General features: G+C 39.3%; 1 protein-coding gene across 6 annotated transcripts in view; it reads left to right on the forward strand.

Moving 5' to 3' along the window:
• The window catches only part of Dscam3 (Down syndrome cell adhesion molecule 3), a 99,351-nt gene that overhangs the window by 50,804 nt on the left and 27,613 nt on the right, over positions 1-20,934 (forward strand). For all 6 annotated transcript variants that reach the window (XM_083100999.1, XM_083100998.1, XM_083100995.1 and 3 more), the window contains exon 2: positions 1,078-1,168. In XM_083100999.1, the coding sequence (XP_082957125.1) occupies positions 1,135-1,168 (34 nt within the window). In that variant the 5' untranslated portion in view covers positions 1,078-1,134. The remainder of the gene's footprint in view (positions 1-1,077; positions 1,169-20,934) is intronic.

Consider the following 20,934-nt stretch of genomic DNA (forward strand, 5'->3'; position numbering starts at 1 on the left):
CAGCGACGGTGAAGAAGGAAATGGTAGAAAAAAAAACAAAGAGATAAAGAGGGAGAAAGAACTTCCAATGGACGACGGAACCGCCGTCGTGTCGTCAAGCCAGTCGTCCTTTTTCCGCCTCGCGGTCCCCTCTGTCTCACGGCACTTGATTTCCGTCTTTCCCATTTTCCTCTTTCGCTCCGTATCTCCCATCCCCCCCTCGTCATCTCGTCCCTCGCCCTCGTCTTCGCCCCGAGTCCGCCATTTTTGTTTGTGTTTCGCGGCGATCGTGGACCGGAAACGGATGTCCGCACCGTGAAAAATGGCCGCCGTTGCGCTTCCGGGACGGGAACATTCCCCCTCTCCTCCTCTCCTTCTCTCGCTTCATCTCTCTCGCCATCTCCCCCTCCCCCTCCCCTTGTCGCAACACTCTGCCACGAATATCCTACACCCAAGCCTCGTCGACGAAACGCGTTTTATCCGACCGTCCCTCGTGCTATCTTTCTACCCTTTTACCATTGTTCTGTCCGACTTTGGCCATCGATCCGCGCTCGAGTCATTTGACGCAACGCGCTACATGTGTTCCTGACGTAGCGTAAACTACGCGTTTTATCATAGTTCCGCACGCGTGCGCGTGTATGTGTGCGAGGGATGTCCAGTCGCGCATGTGATTATAGTAATTGTCTCTCGACACTTTCGCGCGACCCGCGCGTTCCCACGCATGCTGAAGGAGAGAGAGACACGTGAAGCACTCTAAACATTGCGCGTTAAACTCGTCATAAACATGCAAAATTAAGGAACTCGCTTTAAATTTATGAAATATTATTATTCTGATATACTCCATTTTCGTTATATATAATTAATGATCGCTAGTCATTTTGCGTGCCGTGACTATAATTTTCTCGTCGCATGTTTAAAAGTAAAGCAAAATTCTGTCCGTTTCGAGAGCGCGGACCCAACATTAGCGGATTAGAAAGCATTTGCTTAATCTCTTTTTAGTTTTGCGCTTCGATTCAATTATTCGCTCTCGATCAATTACCGGAAACTCTGGATTAAGAGCTTATCTCCCTAATCTTCTCGCTGCATACTTTGTTTCAGGAAAGTTTCAAGAATGTGTTGAGCTGATTACATCTAGGCTACACTAGGGTTTCGGGAATGGAATCGACATTATTGCTGCTCCTACTGATCGGTAAGTTTAACATTGACATAAAAAGCGAGCGATTACGAAAAACGTGTCGGCGTCCTACGATGTTGATTATCGGAGTCATTAGCGTAAGATGCGCACTTTTGAATGAACTTTGAAGCGGAGAGACTATATCCGAAAGTTTGGGCAAAACTTTAAGCGAGTCATACTCATTATAAACTTCTCGATTTGGCAACATTCCCTCCTCGCAACAATGAGTTATTCCGCAATGTTGGGGAAATATTTATCGAGTTAGAAAACGATTGGCGCAAATTGCTAGAAATTTTTCTCGATCTTATCTCACTTAATTAAACTGCCCCTCGCAGTTTAATGAAAGGAAATAAAACTTTTCTGCGAAAATGTCCGTAAATATGGAAGCAAAAGTTGGCGCATTCAATGAGCATTCGATGAATTATTCAGCGAATCGTTCAATTGTGACAAAACTGTTTCTTCGCCGAATAATATCGAGTGTATACACGAGAAAATACCTCTACCGCAGGCAAATGGAAGCTTCGTATCTTTTAAGAATCGAACAAAGTTTTCGGGAGATACAATTTCAATATGCAAAGTAGGTCCATGACACGCAAAAACGACGTTTCAAGTTTTCGAATGCGTTTCTCGCATCTCCGCATTTCTACCGATATTTTCACGGCTCTCCTTTCACGAACGCGCGAGTGTAAAACAGACAGAATAAAATTCGCAGTCTCCATCGAAGCGCGAACGTTTGGGGAAAGTGACTTCGATTTGACGCTCCGTGAACTTGCAGAATAACCCGTCTCCAGTCGTTCGTGGAGAGAGGAAGGCGAAAAACGCGTTCGTTTCGCGGCGAGCATCTACCACCACGCTCCGTCCACGGTCGATGACCACGTGGAAGGTAGGAGCGAGGACGAATGTGCGGGAGCGGGAGCGAGAAAAAAAATAGAGAGGATGAAAAAAGAAAGGAGTACGTTTGGTTTGGCAGCGGGCGGTGGGCGTCGAACTCGGGACATCGCGCGCGGATGACGAGTAATCGATCACGAGCACTCTGCCAACACTACGTGGCGAAGAGCACATGGTGGTTCTCATCCACGGATGGAAAACTTTGCGCGCGAGCCTCGTTTTGCGCCGATCTATTTCTCGAAATTGTCGCCAAATGAAGGAGGAAAAGGGATATCGCGAGAAAGAAGAGGCGGAAGGCGGGGACAAGATTGGCGCGATCTGACGTTTCGAAAAGACGCGTCGAAAGTTGTTGGCGCAAAGATACCTCCGAAGTATGAAACACTCGTCTCTTTCGCGTCGGTTTATCGCAACGATAATTCGAGACGCATCTGATGACACATCGAGATCTATGACACATGGAGAATTAATTTCGGCGAAATTGGATATCTCTCGGTTGGCGGTATCAATGGTATCGCGGGAAATTGTGAAGAAGAGCCGCATCCGGTAGCTGTCGCGCAAATCCCCGAGCATAGCTGAGAGCCATGCGCCGGAGATATTTGCGGACGAGTTCGTAATGCTTTCGCGAAAAATACAGAAACCCCCGGCTGGCAACCCGACCCCTCTCTCCCCCCGCACTCGGTTACCCCGGCCGTCCCTGTATCGATTTCTGTCCGATAGAGTATCGCGATACTCGCCCTCTCGCCACCCTCTCGCGCTCCTCTCCATCCCCGATCGTCTCTCTTTGTGACTCGTCCTCTTCACCGCTTCCCCACCCCTTCCTCCTCTCGCCCTCTCGCTCAATCGCCCTCTCTCGCTTCCTCCGACGACCGCGTGTCCCTGTATCGCGATTTTCAATACCGTGCCACACACGTGAAGCGAAGGTGGACATCCGAGGGCGAAATCATTACTTTTACGTCGAGTTTCTTCTCCGACGCGTATCATCTCTCTCATGATTCCAGAATCATCTCATGCTGGAAATTTGAAAAAGAAACTAAGGGAAAAGGAAAAGCGAATTTCGAAAAATTTAAAATAACGCGATTAAAGTTAATTTTAATTAAATTAGGGGTTAAAAATTATATTTAGAAGATTTCACATCTGGATAATGTAAGTTGGCCGTCGATGATTTCAAACGCGAATTAATTCTCATACAATCATTAGCAGGAATGTTATGCAATAATGCAATGATAATACGTAACGCGGTTAATAATACGAGATTGAACTAGAATCTAGATGACGTTAAACTGCTAATAGGATAGGCATACGTAGACGTGTATAGGAATGGGGGTTTCTCACATCATTCATCTATCAGAGCATCCGGAATAGCGCGAATCGCGGTCGAATGAAATTATTTATCTCGATATGAAGGCTACGTTCGGTGAACCGAGCAGGATGGATAGGTAACATGGATGACATGGTCCTGATTTTTGTTTTATCATTGGAAGATACAACGGTCGCTATAACGCACACATCGGCCAACCGGTTCGCTTGGGGTCATCGGTGAGTGGCCGAAATTTCATCGTAATGGATCAAATAAATGGTGATGAATAACAGCATGGTTTTGCTCTGGATTGACGTAAAAATGTAATATCTTTTTCCTCCCTTTTTTTAAATAAAAAAACATATCAAAGGCAACTGTTATCGACGACGATATATCAAGTCGAGTATAGAAATGAAATGGAATATAGAATTAAATATAGTAACATTAGAGAGAAAACATTTCTATGGAAAATATAAAGCCGATGTATCTTGGAGGAGCTTGTATAAAATCTTTCGAAAATGTATTAACAATATCTCGGTATTGACAGTGATGAAATCGCCAATGATTGAAGATTAAATGATATTTCTGACACCACGTAGTTATATACGTTCCTATTCGCGGTCTATCCGATGTATGTAACAATAACTTGATCGAAAGTTTATTTTATCAGTACTCGTAAAAGTCGTGCCGATGAATATTCCCGACAAAAAGCTCTTATATCCATCGTAGCTCTAATATTTTTATTTCCATTATCTTTCGAAATTGCTTTTCTCTTTCCTTATCCTTTCTTTTCCTTCATTCCGGTATGTGTACGTTATACGAGCCGTCGTTACAAAGCGTCGAGGATTAAATTTATCACGAATCCGGAAACCTGATAAAAAACCGCGGAATTCTTCGCGAACATTATATTAAACCCATTATGCGGCCAAAATTCTGCTCCTCTCGACTACAGTACGTCACTAATATTTTTCATATTATTTATACAAACGCTGTCTATCACCGGGATGGAAAAAATCATCGTGCGGCGTGAGATACGGTCTCTCCGCTCGGAAGATAAAAAAAAAAAAAGAGGAAAAAACCATGTCAAATGGTTTTTTCGACGCATCTAGTTACGTGGTAAAAGCGAACCGAGCGGCTCGCATTTTGACCATTCGATTTCGACAAAATCGATTTCGGGGCAGCAACGGTCGCGCCATCGTCCATCGTATCGCATCATCAGTGACGTTGGGATTTTAGCGGGCCGCGAGGACCGCCGCAGGGCGAGTTGCCAGGGGCGCTAAAATATGCGCTTAATATTTACTCCAGACCGCATGGTGAAACGTATGGCGCTGCCAGGCATAACAAATTCCATTATTAAGGACACTGACGACCGAATGGCATTTTCACCGGGGATATTGGCGTATAATGTCACGATACTTGCTCTGAGAAAAAAAACTGGGTGCATTAATTAGAAATCTGGTAGATTCAATCAGTCTGTTGGAAAATGGACGAATCAGAATTCCTTTAGGAATTACCAGATGAGTATGATTAATTTCTTCCTGTTAAATTTTCTTGGTAATAATACTAAATTTACAAAAAATGGCACCTGTCTATGTTTAATTAATATAACAAGAAGTTTTATAGATTTAACTAGAAAATACTAAACCAAATCCTTGTAGTAAAATCTAATAACGTTCTAGTTATAAGAAATCGAGTCTTATCGTGATAACTAAAAATTCTGCTTGGTTTAATCAAAATGCCTTTTATCAAACGTCTTGTTGATACAATCAAACGATTTTTCTCAGCGTGGAGGTAAATGCATCGGTAAAGAATCGTCTTTGCAAACTTCTGTGTTTAATCTTGTAAAGAAATCTACTCTTATCTTTTGAAAAATAAGATTATAATTATTCGTTTTACTAATTATTACAATTTATTAAAAAGAATAATTTTATTCGTTTCTCTCTTGATACTTCAAATATGTAACAAACAAAAATATCTCTTTTCAAATAATAAAAGAGACCGAATATATTACTCAAAATATATCCTTTGGCTGATCATTTATTGATGCATCCATTCTACCTCCAGTCATTCGATTTATACGAACCGGTAAGCAAATTGCTATTTGATCGTGAAAATCGATACGAGGAATGACGTCATCAATATGATATCGCCATCCAATAGGGTATGATAATCGAATGGCGAAACTGAACTATGGAAATGAAATTTTGACACATGTAAATATTACCACGGCAACACCGATGCATATTTTCCATTATTCAACTCGGGTGAAGGAGCACCACTAGTTAAACATAAAAATTATGATGAGAGTAATTATATGACATCATATGAATAATTAAATATCACACTGTAATAACAGTATTGTTAATAAAATAAAATAATAGAATTTTTTTATAGACATTAAATCTACCGAGCAAAATATATCTAATAAGTCGAAAGCTTTACTTATTTATACGCAATTCAAATATGTAATTCAAATTATTCAAAACTTGTTATTGTCGCAATTTCTAAAATTTCTAAAATTATCCAATATTTATTTTTAATGACAATATTGTGAATGTTTTGATGTATCTTTTTAATCCAGAATATACGTGTACAATATATATAAAATATTTATCATTATATATTTAATATCCTTCTATATTTAATATCTTCTCTTATTGCATTTAATATAGTTATATATATTGAGATTGCATTTTAGGTAGCTACTTTATAAAGTTACGTATCAATTCTGATATATCGGAATAAAACTCTATTTCTGCTTTGAATATAAATTGCGGATATTATATAATAAAATTTGAATGACGATAATTATATCGAAAGCTTATTTTGTAAAACTATGTTTAAGTTTCGTAAAATAGGAAAAGAAAATATCCGCATATTAATTGATATGTATGAAATGTATGAAAAAATTAGCTTTTATTTATAAGAAGTCTCTTTCGGTTCGCACGAGAGACATCTCGACGTATCGATTATCTCAGCATAGGTACTATACGTAAAGGAAGGGGGATAATTATTAGTACGAATGGAGCACTGCGCGGTATCTTCTGATACCGATCGATATTTATTCGATTACGATTCGCGCATCGCGCTGAAAACTAATTTCACGCGTGGCATTACTATTACGTTGATTTGATTTCGATTTTTCCTTGCCGTGATTTCCCACATTTTTTTCCCTTCTATTTTCCAGCACAAATCGCGTTACTCGCATTCATGAGCTTTTGCACACCGTTGTTTTAAATCTCCGGAAAAGCAGTATATCTAGTTTGCTAAATTCTCGTTTCGTTTGCGGCGGGAAATGAATTTTTATGAAGTAAAAATTGTTTTCGAAACACAAAAATATATATATATATGTGTGTGTGTCATATATATATATATATATATATATATATATATATATATATATATATATATGTATGTATGTATGTATGTATTGTGTTTCAGAAACGATTTTTTTCCATAAAAATTCATTACTCGCCGCAAACGAAACGAGGATTCGCGTATTTTCTCGTAGAAAAACCGACGACTCTCTTCAAAATTGAAGCTTTTTTCGCAATTGAAATAATTTTTCATATAAAAAAGTCTCCTCGTTTATTGAAATGCATTATCAATTAAGTGTTATTAATTTTCATTGGACGGTCGATCAATTAACATATATTTAGGAAAAGCTCCCAAGTGACGTATAGAAATACATCAACAAGATTGAAAAACTTCTCCATCAATAGCTTTTATATCGAATACGTGGGAGAAACTGAAGAAAAAACATATATCATTTCGGTCTCTATGGAATCGGCATAAATCCGACGAGGGTTAATAATTTCTGGGCTCGATACACACACACACACACACACACACACACACACACACACACACACACACACACACACACACACATATATATGTATATATACAGGGTGCTTCTTAATAAGTGCGAAAAATTTGAGGAGATGATTCTTTGTTGAAAATTAAGAGAGTTTTTCATATAAATTTATACTCCTATATCTCTTCCTGTGCAGTTACACTCCTCCAAAAATGGGGGTACAAGTTAGGTTTTTATTTTTTTCTCAAATTTGGAACAAGTTAAAGAAGTGAAATTAGGTGGATATTTTCTACTAGTAAAAAGGTTATTTATTAATATTTTTTTCAGCCTCCCGTATTGTTATAAGGGGAAGAAATTAGCAACCCCTATTCAATTTTTTATTAAAACTTTTTAATGTTTATATGAAAAACGCTCCTTAATTTTCGACAAAGAATCATCTCCTAAAATTTTTCGCACTTATTAAGAAACACTTTGTATATACAATACGAAGATACGAGACGTATGTGTGTCAAGATACTTGTCGCGCGTCGCACGCCAGCATTTCGCAATTCGAATCGCATTTTCCTCGCGACGTATCCGTCATACGTCGGTCTCACATCTAATCCATCAACGTGCAGCAACCGCGTTAGGCGACGTGTCGCCACGTCGGCGCAAATGCTCGTTATTGCACGCTAAAGTTCGTTCTGGCTGTCAGCGCGACACAACAAACATGGGTTTGCGAGCCAACGGACGATAACGTGTCGTGGCTACCGGAAAATTGATAATCGTGGGGTGCGATAATCCTAGAAAGAAAATATTTTCGAGGCACATTCAGCTGCTCGACTCGACATAGAGAGAGTCGAGAATTTACGCCTTCTTTCGCGTCGTTGCTCCTCGCAGAAATGTGCGTCGCTTTCTGAATGATAAACCCCGGGACGCGAAAGAAAGGAATATTAAGTCGTTCCTTTGCGGAAAAAAATTAAAAAAGATCATTATGCTCCTTTTTATCAAGTAAGCTGTATAAATAAATTATATTTATATATTGTTGAACAAGCGTGTGCACTGAGAAAAAAATCTGGTTGCATTAATTAGAATTCTGGTAGATTCAACCAGTATGTCTGTTGGAAAATGGACGAACCAGAATTCTTGTAGGAATTACCAGATGATTCTGATTAATTTCTTCCTGTTAAATTTACCAAATTTTCTTGTTAATAATACTAAACTCGCCAGCACCAAGTCGTTTAAAATTTTTTCCATCTAATTTCAAAAGTCTGTTTAATATTCTGAATTCCAACAAGATTATTGGATAAATTCAATCCAGATTATTGAATAAATTATTTTAAATTCAGTTTGTTAGAAATTAAACTGATAAAACAGTGATGCAAGAAGAGGATGCAGCTCAAACACACATAATCAGAGAGCTAGCGCCCTCTTTCTGGCACTACTGCTCGTAAGAGAAAAAAAATATATCTTGGATTTAATGTTAATACTAGTTCTTTATATACATTTCATGGCAAATATTGAATACGAGTTAAGTTAAGAGTGGCTCGCCGCCTAGCGACAAGCAAAGAAGTTAATGTAACAAGATATTTTATAGATTCAACCAGAAAATATTAACCAGATCCTTATAGTAAAATCTATTAAACGTTCTAGTTATAAAAAATCATGATAACTAGAAATTATCATGATAACTAGAATAACTAGAAATTCTTGTTTGATTTAACCAAAATGCTTTCAATCATATACGTCTTGTTGGTACAATAAAACGATTTTTCTCAGTGTGTATTTAAAAGCACTTTTATCTGGAATTATACGCGATGCTTTCCAAATTTTATCAAAAAAAACCGTCCAAAAAAGAAAAAAACAAAAATCGGAAAATCTATGGAAATTGCACAAAATTCTGCCTGCATAAATTTTAATTCTTTCTTATATCGTTTGTTTTTTTCTACGAAATTAATTTTTATTTTTCCGCAAAATCCACGCTAATCTTTGCAAAGAGTTTGACTGGCGCGAATGTTAAACGTTTCCGCATTTTAGCACAGACGTGTCACGCAGGATGCAGACGTGTGTACCAATACCCCGCAGACATTCTACGCGCGCCGACGAACTGCAATATCAAGCCACTGGCAGAATTCGAATTCCTTTAGTTCGTAACTCAAGAACGTTACACATTTTTTCACGCTCTATAAACCGCTAAAAAAGGTTTCAGACACAACATACGCTCAGGCAACTGAGATAGATCCTGCCGCGAAAGTAAGCGAACCAAGGAACGTTAAAACATATAACGTAAAAGAAAAAATTGCGGAACAAAAGCTATTATCGCAGGATACACAGTAAAGGATGGAGAAGCGATTACAAGGTAGATCCTAATAAGAGAGAATACATTACGAGATAAATCGTATTAAAGATGCTATCGAAAATTAATGGAAACCGTCCATCCTGAGACGCGACAGGACGCAACCGAGGTAAACCGATTGCGAATCCGATTAATGATTTATTCGATCGTTCGCTCGCGAAATTCGCTCTCGCAGAGAGCGTCTGCGAAGCACGTATCGGCGCAACTATTTCTATCGCGAAGTCGAGGAATGCGTTAGTCCCCCTTTGGCAGTTTGTAAGCGTTGTTCGTTCTACGATGCGTGGTGCCATGCGACGAGAATCGCATACGCGATTCGCGAATACGTTGGCGCGGAATCTCTCGCTCTCGTAGTCTCGCTATCTTTCGTTGCACGTGTCGCGATCGTGGAAGAGCTTTGGCAAGGTAACGCAATAACGTTCGATTATTGAGAGTCGTCACGGATGCAGGGGCAGCGCGATACGGTGAAAAGCGAGGGCGTAGGGGGTGGGTCGATGGTCGTATATCAAAGCTTCCGCTGCTTTTCCGATTCTCCGTAGCTTTTCCCCGAGCTTTATCTTTCCGCACTCGCAGCCGGTTCGGTATCGAAAGCTCGCGCGGCGCGCATCTCAAAATCTTCGGCATCCGAATAACGCGCGAACGCTCGCTTGAGAGATGCATGCGAGGAAAAGAGAGAAAGAGAACCCGCCCAAGCTGTGCCGATACCAATAATCACGCAATTCTTCAAAGAAGCGCGCTGTCTTTGCGTTTGTTCGAATCAGCCGTTCTATCGCAACGCGTTGTACGACGGATAAGATTGAACATGCTAGAGAGCCAAATATTCGCATTGTTTTCTCGCATTTGTGGCGTTTTCTAATTTTCAAGAACCAGCTTGTATCTCTCGCCATGTTTTACACACAATTTCACGTTGCAAAATTTTTGATGTATTGTGCATATATTCAGGGTGTTTCTTATTAAATGCGAAAAATTTTAGATGATTTTTTGTCGAAAATTAAGGGGGATTTTTCATACTTCTACATCCCTCCCTGTGGAGTTACACTCCTCCAAAAATGGGGGTACAAGTTAGGTTTTTATTTTTTTCTCAAATTTGGAACAAGTTAAATAAATGAAACTAGGTGGATATTTTCTACTAGTAAAAAGGTTATCTATTAATATTTTTTTCAACCTCCCGTATTGTTATAAGGGGAAGAAATTAGCAACCCCTATTCAATATTTTAGTGGAACTTTTTAGTGGGTCGGAATATGATCATCTAAAAATATGCATTAAAAAGTTTGATTTATTTAGAAACTTTTTTATTTCTTTTATTTTTTTCATAAAATCAATAGGTTTAAAAAAAAAATAAAATACGTTATTGTGCATAGCGCGATGCTAAATAGCATAGGTTTCGAATTACGAGAAGTTAAATTTTAAAATAAAAATAAAATTAGAATAAATGTTGGAAAAATTGGAACAAAAACAAAATTATAATAAAAACCTAAAAACCTAACTTTTACCTCCATTTTTGGAGGAGTGTAACTCCACAGGGAGGGATGTAGGAGTATATGTTTATATGAAAAACCTTCCTTAATTTTCGACAAAAAGTCATCTCCTAAAATTTTTCGCACTTATTAAGAAACACCCTGTATATCCCGATCAAAAGTATTTATTTATAGAAAAAAGTCGTTGCTTTTATAAACAGAAATAAATGTAATAAACAGAAATAAATATCAAATTATATTATATTTGCTGTTATTTTATGCTTTAATAATTTTAAAAACACGAGCAAAATAGCTGGGGGGAGAAAGATGGAAACGTTATTCATTTACTTTTCTGTATTTTTGGGGATGATGCAAAAGTATTGCACCACCCCTGGTAGTATATACAGGGTGCACAGTGGTATGTAGTATATCGCAGATAACTTATTTACATGCTTTCCTATTATGCGCCTTTATTTGCACCAAGAAATAAGTCAAGAACAGATGAAGCTCCGCAGGAATGTTGAAGGAAAAAGAACCGGTTCGGGAGAAAGGATACTTTAAAATTTTTCTCCTCGCGATTTATCTCGTAGCTCTGACAATTCTTTATTCGCTGCACAAAACATGCAATAATATAGACGATACTCGCGATAAGGTATACGGAATTTAAGTGAAGTGTAACTTGAAACTCGAGAGTTTATGGGATTTCGGAGCTCGCTTAGTAAGCATCGCAAAATTCCGCTAAGACGGCGGAACGAGACGACGACGGTGTCGATTTCACGAGGAAGTTTATCGGTAAACCGAAGTTCACTGCTAATTTCTCGTACCGCCACACCTCAAAGTGCGCTTTAATTGCGTTAGACGGGAAGTAAATTACATTAGATTGTCAGCCCTCGAGGATGTAAGATCTGATGCTGGCGGCTGATTGCAGCTTTCGTGCGCTTAGCTGGTGACATCCAACTTCATTTTCCATAAAGCGGATTGAGAAAGAAGATTCGCGACTAATTAGGAGTACACAACTGAAAAAATTCTTGCGCGAATATACTCTATTAATCGAAGCGTAATCTAAAAAAAAGAGGAAAATTTGCGTAAAATAAAATGAAATGAAATTATTAAAACCGATTATAATTGAAAAATTTATTCTCTTTGATAAACGGATTTTCGGATAATCGCCTTGACAAAAAAAAAAAACAAAGTTGCAATCGATTAAAGGATAAATTGATTATTTTAAAGGCCATTTTAAACAAATAATACATGCAACGTTATCATCGTGAAAATGTTAAATATTGGAAAATTATTATTCGTATTATAATCGATAACTTTTTAAAAATCTTCTCTCTCTTAAAAGCGATATAGCATTTCGTATCTCGATACGATGCATAATATCATATTAGTTTATATATTTCCCTCTCCATAAAGTTGACAATGCGTATATCTAAATCAATAACAACCTATAATCACAGTATACACTCGATACACTCGGTACACTCGATAAATGAATAATGCAGATGGAAGACCATTAATGCATGCATCGAAAAAGAGATACAATTCGACCCGGATTTCACCCCGTCATATATCGTAAGCGTGTAATGTCTGTTCGCGGTTAATGTTCCGTCTATATGTGCGTTTTTTTACTATCTTTCCCGGATCCCTGCCGCGTGCTATTTCAAGCTATCAATCATATATTATAACGTTACATAATCGGATTAGAAGTAAGTCTTTGCGTTAAAAACACACACCGGTTTCGGTCAAAAGGATATAAAACGAAAGCATATATATATATATATATATATATATATATCGAGCAGAGAGACTCCCCCGCAAAAGGTAATATTAAAATTTAAAATCTCATATATTTGTCTTGTGGAAGAGAGCGGAGCGCGCTCTTTTTCCCGGGAGTCCGTCGCGTATTTCAATTTCGCAGACAGCAAACGTATCAAATAAATCTCAAATTCTCGCATTCGAGGACCCTAGACTCAGAGTACACTTTTCTTGCTTATCGATGCATACGCATACGTGTGTCGGAGAAACCGGGTCAAAAACAGTTTGACTATCCTCTCGAACATGTTATGACGCCACTTGAAAGCGCTTTGAAAATACGACGCCTATATCCTTCACTGTGCGCCACGCGCGACTATGCATCCTATAGGATTTTCGCCCGATGAATTTTTCTTGCATTTACGTCATCAGACAGCCGTGAGATAACTGAGAGGCTATTACAGAATAGCGTTTAAGGAATGATATCGAGGACTAAATCAATAATGTCACGATACAATATCCCGCCGATATCGATAAAAGCAGGTAAAGGATGCGAATATATAAGCGATAAATAATTCTTTCACACCTTTTTGCTACAAAAGATACTTGTTGTATAATCTAAAAATTGTCAGGTTTTTTTAAATCTTTTGCAATTGTTTTAATTGCCTTTTATCTTTGTCCTCTATGTGTATATAAAAATGTCCTGGATCTGTCGAAAAAGTATTTTGCAAAATTGTAAAATAAAATAAAAAATAATTTAAACAATACAAATAACTTTTAAATGTATTAAAGTGGAAAATAACTTTTTGAAATAATATTTTACGACATTTTATTGCAAAAAGCATCTCTGAAACATTGCAATTATTGCATCCGCGTTGGAGATTTAACCTAATCGGTCCATATCGGTATGTTTGAGAACCTTTCTGCCACGGGGGAGAGGAATCAGTCGATGGTGGGCAGGGGTTATGGGGAAAGGGTGATGGAGAGAGTCGCATGGGGCAGCGGCATAATCGGCTTACACTATAACAGCCTGACGGGCGCGTGAACGGACGAACGGATTTGATCCCAAAAGCCCCAATATCTCGAAAGCTCCAATATATAACCCCCTCCCCCCCTCTCTCTCCTCTGCTCGCACGCGTCTCTCCGCTCGACTTCGCGAACGAATGGAACGGAACGCGGTGCGCAAATTCGTTTGAGGCTCGCAACGAAACCGGCCACGAGCGAGAGCTGCGCGTGACAAGGATACCGTTGACAAAGATATCGAGCTCGAGATGATTAATCGAACCATCATTAATATGGAATTAATATGAAATTAATAATTTCCGAATGAGGGCCTTGATACTTTTAAGTTCAGTTCGTTTGTTTAAAGCGTATATTCTCTGCAATTTTCGCGGGAATGAAAAAAAAATTTCCGACTCGATGTTCTTTCCGATTCAGCGTTATCAGTCAAAGCAAATTTTATGCTAAAGGCAAATCGCGAGGCAACAGACGTCCTGTTTTATCACGTCACATTACGAGGCTAAACAATTCATAAAAGAAACAATATGGTAGATATGTATCATCGCTGACAATTTGCACATTTTATTCAAAAAATAGAGAGAAAGAAACATTTTATTATGTTGAATTCTCCAATCAGTTTTAAAGAAAACAATTTGACGATATAATTTGACAAGTCTTAATATATTTCAAGAAAAAAAATTGGTTTTATTTAAATGTTTGTTCAAATTTGGCCGAGAGATAAGTAAGATATTTCCTCGATGGAAAATTTTCCTCGCAATCAGCACGTTTCAAAAGTACATTTTGAAATAGGTCCGAGTTTTTATGGATAATAATTTCCTCTCGTGCACCCATTTACTTGGCAAGCTCTCATGATGATGTCAGAAACATCCGCTTTGACTTACGGCGTGTCAACGCGTGCAAGAATAACCCGACCACGCTACCGAAGAGGCAAAAGAAAAGTTGGATATATCCACCGACTTGAGAGAAAAGAAAGGAGAGTAAGAGAGAAAGCCTCTCCTGATTTAATTAGCAAAATGTACGGGGACTACAAAGAATGTCTCTCCGAGCGACTTGACGAGGCGAGCTCTCCCGATTCAAAGCCTCATCTTCAACTACTATTCGCGCGATGTCCCATCCTCGTTTTCTTTCAACCCTTACCTCACTGTCAATGTCTGATTGTGCTTTGTACGACTTGTAAGATTAAAGGCGAGCTCCGATCATCCAGCAATCGACATTTCGTACGATTCACTAGATACTAGTCGTCCTTTCGAGTTTCCGAATACAATATTAAATCGATTACATACGTGGAAAGTTTGTTTAAAAAATCTTCAAACGCGTATGCAAGAATACGAGACATTTTCATTATTTATATAAGTTTGGAATTTAGAAAAATTACTTAAAAATAGCCCACAATATTTGCACATATTTGCTCGTATAAGTAAAGTCTTGTAACATTGTTGCAGAATTTTCGCAGACAAAAAACCCATACAAATAATTGTTTGCGATGCTATCAGCGAATGAGGAAACTATGTAATCTCTATATAATTCGTGATGCTGAACAAAAATTCGTATTCTCGTTACGGCATCATTTACTTTGTCTGTCCACCCCCTTTTGGCGAAGCTTTTATCCGATATAGAGCGAACGTCGATGTTGAGAAATACAGCAGAGGAAGCCGTAGAAAAAAGAGCGGAAAAGGATTCTCAGTCACGTTAAGCGCGATCGAGCGCGTGCAAATACGCGAAAGAGCGTGGCTTGGAAACAAAGAGCGAACTGCAATAAAAAACTTATTAAGGAGGTCTGGGCCGAGGCAAAGTCCCGGTAAATATTTGACCGGTCTTTAAACCGCCAACCGCGCGCCGCCAAACCATTACGGCCAAGCTATATAACCCACCCTCGACTACCTTCTTCTCTTGGGGAGCACATTTTTTTTCCTTTTTTTTCTTCTTCTTTAAGAGTTTGTCTCACTCCACCGCTCCTTCATGAGCTCGTATTACGCCTCGTCAAAAGGCGCAGTTATTATCTTATTTCCGCATTTATTCCGATGTCAATTGTGGAAGATAATAAAATAATACAAAGACAATTGTTATATATATTTGCAGAAGCTCGAGCGCAAAACGTGTTCATGAACGCTCAATAAAGATAATTGTGCTGTTGAACATTTGCCTATTTAAAAGAGAAAGGAATAATTATTTTAAGCCTGAGATGGAGAAATTTGTGATTTTATAAATCATCTATTAATGATAAAAAAATTAATTGATTAACGATAAAGAAAGTAAAATAACAAATATTTACGGATGCAAAAAATAAACGACGTAAATCAAGCGAAAAGCAACTCCTCCACCCAAGTCTCTTGCGATAAGCACGCGAGATAATAGAATCGCAAACTAAGCAATTTCGAACTTGGTAATTTACATGTCGCGCTTATGCTTGGATGCATATGAGGCAATAGGAACGCGTTTTCTACCACGCGTCTCGTATTTTTCCCTTCTTTCTCGATGCCTATCACGATCTCATTCCGCCCCTTGTACGCACCCTCCGAACGTACGTATTTCACCGACGACTTTGGATCCGCATCGGCAGAAAGATATCGCCATTATCGCGCGGCGCATTGTTTCGCGGTATATATTCCCTCGAATCGAAGCGCTCATTGTTTCGAGCGGTATTGTCGAATAAACGCAGGACATTGTTCCTCATTTATCAGGTCTATATAGGCAGAGAGGTCGGGGCTCGTTAGTTTGCTCCCTTTGGTTCCTTCTTGCGGATACATTTGCGAGATCTCGCGTAAACATGCTCGTATATCTTGTTTCCGTAAAAAGGAAAATATTTCTTCCCTCGATGAAAGCTCCCGATCGAACGTCACCTTTTTACGACACCCGATTATCTTTCGAGTGATATTTTAGATTAGAACAAAAATGTCAATTTTCAATTAACGGTTATTACATGTAAAATTCTGAAACGCGTTTTTTTCAGTTCCATTTTTCTCATTCACAGCCCTTTCGTCGATTAAAACTTCTTTTATTTTGGCAGCGCGATATTTTGCCATGCTAAAAAACTGGTAATGCCCGATCCGCACGTCGCGATAGTCCGATGGTACTTTCTATTACTGTGCAAACTCTCGTTTTCTTATGAAGTACTACTCGACCAGGTCGGCTGCTTCGACCAAACTCCCGGCAGCGAACGCTGGTAGTAGCGATATAGAAAGTTCTTTGTCGCTCTTTCTCTCTTTTTTCTCCTCCTCTCTCGTTCTCATTGAACATAGCACGGCCGATATATCGCCAGCAACGGAAGGGTTCGCCGAGGGTATCAACCGAGCGAGCGAGGGCGGACGACAAGAGCGGGGTAACTTCAGCGACCCGGGCGGTCTCGAGTGTCTTGTCAATATGTATAGTGTCATCGATGTCTCTCTATCGGACGATCCCCACGATGCATCCCCACGTAATACGCACGCGGGGCACGCTCGCGGGGTATATTCGCAGAGATCTCCAATCTACGGCTCGCATCTGGGAGATTTCTATCCACGCACGTACACGAGTCTTATTCAGAGGCGAGGAACGGAGTCGCGTGATTCAAGTAAATTAGCTTCGCGAATCAACAGTCCCCATTTTACCCTCGTATCTAATAATTACAACTAGGGATTCTTCAAATCAAGTTTTGCTCTATCAATTTCGCAATTAATCGAGAAAGAAAGAAATTACACAAATATATGCACTGAGAAAAATCGTTTGGTTGTATCAACAAGACGCATCTGATAGAAGGCATTTTGGTTAAACCAAGCAGAATTTCTAGTTATCGCAATAAGACTCGATTTTTTATAACTAGAACGTTTAATTGATTTTACTACAAGGATTTGGTTAGTATTTTCTAGTCGGATCTATAAGACTTCTTGTTATATTAACTAAACATAGACACAGTAATGCCATTTTTTAAGTAAATTTAGTATTATTAACATGAAAATTTGATAAATTTAACGGGAAAGAGTTAATCATACTCATCTGGCAATTCCTAAAGGAATTCTGATTCGTCCATTTTCCAACAGACATATTGATTGAATCTACCAGATTTCTAATTAATGCAACCAGTTTTTTTTCTCAGTATGTGATTATCCAAATGATTATTGTATACTGATAACCTCAATCATTCAATTAAATTAATTAATTAATACTTGGATTAATTGTAGGGATTAATATTTCAATTTGATACTCACGTCAATTTTATACTCATTATAGAAATTTTATACTCGTTAAACAGGATGCAATAAAATGAAAGTTTTATTGGATTAGTATATTAAATAAATTCTGCCTAACTGCATGTGTACCGCTTTGAAAGTTTAGATATTTCCGTAGAGAGTGGCAATTATGCATGCAGGTGTATTAAACGAGAATTAGCCGCTGTACTATATCCTCGGAGAATATATGGATCGCGCTGCGGACGCTCGGGATTGTCTTAGATTGCGTATCAATGCTGCTGAATAATACTCGATCCTTGATCATACGAGGAGAATCCGATCGTTGCCGGTACGATACGAGACGCCGTTTTCGCAAAGTTACACATCGAAGGTAATAAAACGCGGTAATTACTTGGCCAGACAATCATTAATCTTCATCGTTGTATCGATCGCGTCGGCAAGTTGCCTCTTGCACGACGCTCCATCGCTGTTAATGAAATGGCGCGATATATCCGAGCTGTAATTTTCCGCAAGACAAATATCTGTGTGCCTTTTTCAAAAATAAGATTATATATATATATATATATATGTGAGTATGTGTGTGTGTGTGTGAATATCTTTTTATAAAATAAAATGTAAAGCTTATGAATCTTTCCAACATTTTTAACCTTATTTTACCTTGCGATTGGATTTTCAGATTAGATTTTCCTCGAGAAAATTTTTTGAATAATTTAAAGAATTCACGTGTCATTGAATTATCCCTATTAAATTGCATTAAATACGTCGAACGGAGAATAAGTTTACTAAATCGAGATCCTCATAATACCGCGAAAGCCTTTAGCTTTCCTCCCTCGTCGGCAGGTATCTGTTATTCGAGGACCATCAGGGGATAGGCTCGATGAATCACGATGCATTCACGACAGAAATAAATACGGAGTGAAAAGAGCTCGGATTCTTTTCACGAAAGATATAATTGCCAGAAAAATAAACGATCGCAAAGTCTGTTTGCCCACGTCTTTCTCCACCACCTCCACCAGCGAGGCGGTACTCTTCGTACCCTGTCTTCAGGGGCTTTTCCTCCCCTCTGCCCAGTTACATCCCCCGTCCCGTTCGGTGTCCTCGTCTCTCCTTTTATATCCTCTCTCTGGCTACCTCTCCCCACCTACCATCATCGCGTTCTCTCGCTGTCTGTTCCTCGCGTTTCTTTCTCCTTCTCATCGACTTCCAACCACCCTGTCGCGACTCCCGTGGAAAAGCTCACTCTAGTCGCGGGTCAACGAATTCGCAATTACGATCTTTCACGTTGACGTGACTACCTACTCTCTTCGTCGACTTTGGTAAGACTCGCTCCGTCCTCGTCTCGCATCGCGATGCACTACCTCTGAGATTTTCTCTGGTAAATCTATCACGAAAGCCGATAATGCGAGGCTGTTCAAACATTGGTATCCATTTAGTAGGAAATACACTGATATATGAGAAATGCGGTCCACGTTGAATTCCGCGAATCGCAAATAGAACAGAAGAAATGTGACCTTTTCAACATTTATCTTCGCAATCTGCCCTAAATCAAACTGGGACGTTTATCGTTTCCGCACTGACATAATTGATGTACATTGAATTTATGATTCGTGAGCCGCGGCATGTTACGTCGCGATGGATTATGCATCGCTGTCAAATCAATTGATATATATATCTGAGTAAACAGTAAAATTATATATCTTGAATGCATTAAATATTCAATTTTCATCTCGTATGCTGAAAACGATATATCGGATAATTTAAAAATGCATGTACGAAGGGTGGTTTTGAGGCAACGAGTGCATAGTTAACGTAACTTGTTTCCCCGAATAAATCCCGCTTCGTCCGGACACGTACACTTTTCATTCGTGCAATCTTTATACTCTGACCTTTCGCGAGCCGTAGCGGAAAAATCCCGGCCGAATTGCAAATTGGGTTCACGTTTCAGCGACCAATGAGCGGAAAACGTCCTCCTCGCGGATGCAAACGCGCAGACGCGCCCGTATCAACGACACGCGAGAGATATCGGAATTCGAAGGATGGAAAAAAGCGACGGGGTTTGTTGAGCGTCGCACCCTCCACGTCATATACTTACCGTCCTCTGGCACACTTTGAGACACAGTCGCGACGATGCGATGTAAAAACAATGCGACGGCCCTTCAAAGCTTTGTCAGCCGACTCCCTCGCTCCTACCTTCGCATCCACGACGAGAGAGCATCGTTCATAGACGTCGAACATTTTTATCGCGTACAAGTGTTAAATATGACCCTCGTCCATAAAATACACATTTTTTTTTAATACCGCGCAGCGAAAATAAAATCTGTCAGGAAGCTGTATAAATGATAAAGATACGAGCGTATCAATTATATCGCAGAAAAATTGCCGTGTCATCGATAAACGCGGGCGTACATTTTCCGAGTCACGTATGCGGCGAAAAAGCGCGATGACTCGACGTCAATGATCCCGCGAGGGGGAGGATAGACATTAAATGCAATCGCGTACGCGCTAGAATTCGCGCATTAATCGGAAAGAACGAACGCGTAAATAAGTGCGCGCGCGAGTGTAGACTCGCAAATGGAAACGACAATGTGGAGCAATGTCGTTTGGTTTTTACTCTTTGAAAGGCGAGCAAACACAGGTGGTTACGTGTCCACATTCTTCTTGACAACGGGCGAGAATTTATGCATCGAAGGCTGGCGCGCGCCGGCCCGGTATAAAGGGAACGAACGTACACGAACGGGGAAGAATTTTCGAGGGTTACATATGTATTGCGCGTAAATAATTGGACCCGGAGATTCTCCCGGCAAAGCAAATCGAAACTCAATCAAACGGACCTGTGTACCTCGCGAATTCGAGAATTTATATCGCGCGAGTAATCGAAATGTTTTTAGAAAATTCGGCGGTGGACACACTCTTATTTTTAGATCAACATATTGAATAGTACAGAAAAGTTGAAATTTCAATTTGCAATTTCATCCGTCCGTGGACAAGTTTTATCGCTTCAAGCCAATTAAATTTCAGCCTCTTTATTCGCGTTATTACATAGACACA

The sequence above is a fragment of the Camponotus vicinus genome, unplaced genomic scaffold (genome assembly GCF_025532165.1).
Source record: "Camponotus vicinus isolate PSW18456_S1 unplaced genomic scaffold, iyCamVici1.0 SCAF_5, whole genome shotgun sequence".
NCBI lineage: Eukaryota > Metazoa > Arthropoda > Insecta > Hymenoptera > Formicidae > Camponotus > Camponotus vicinus.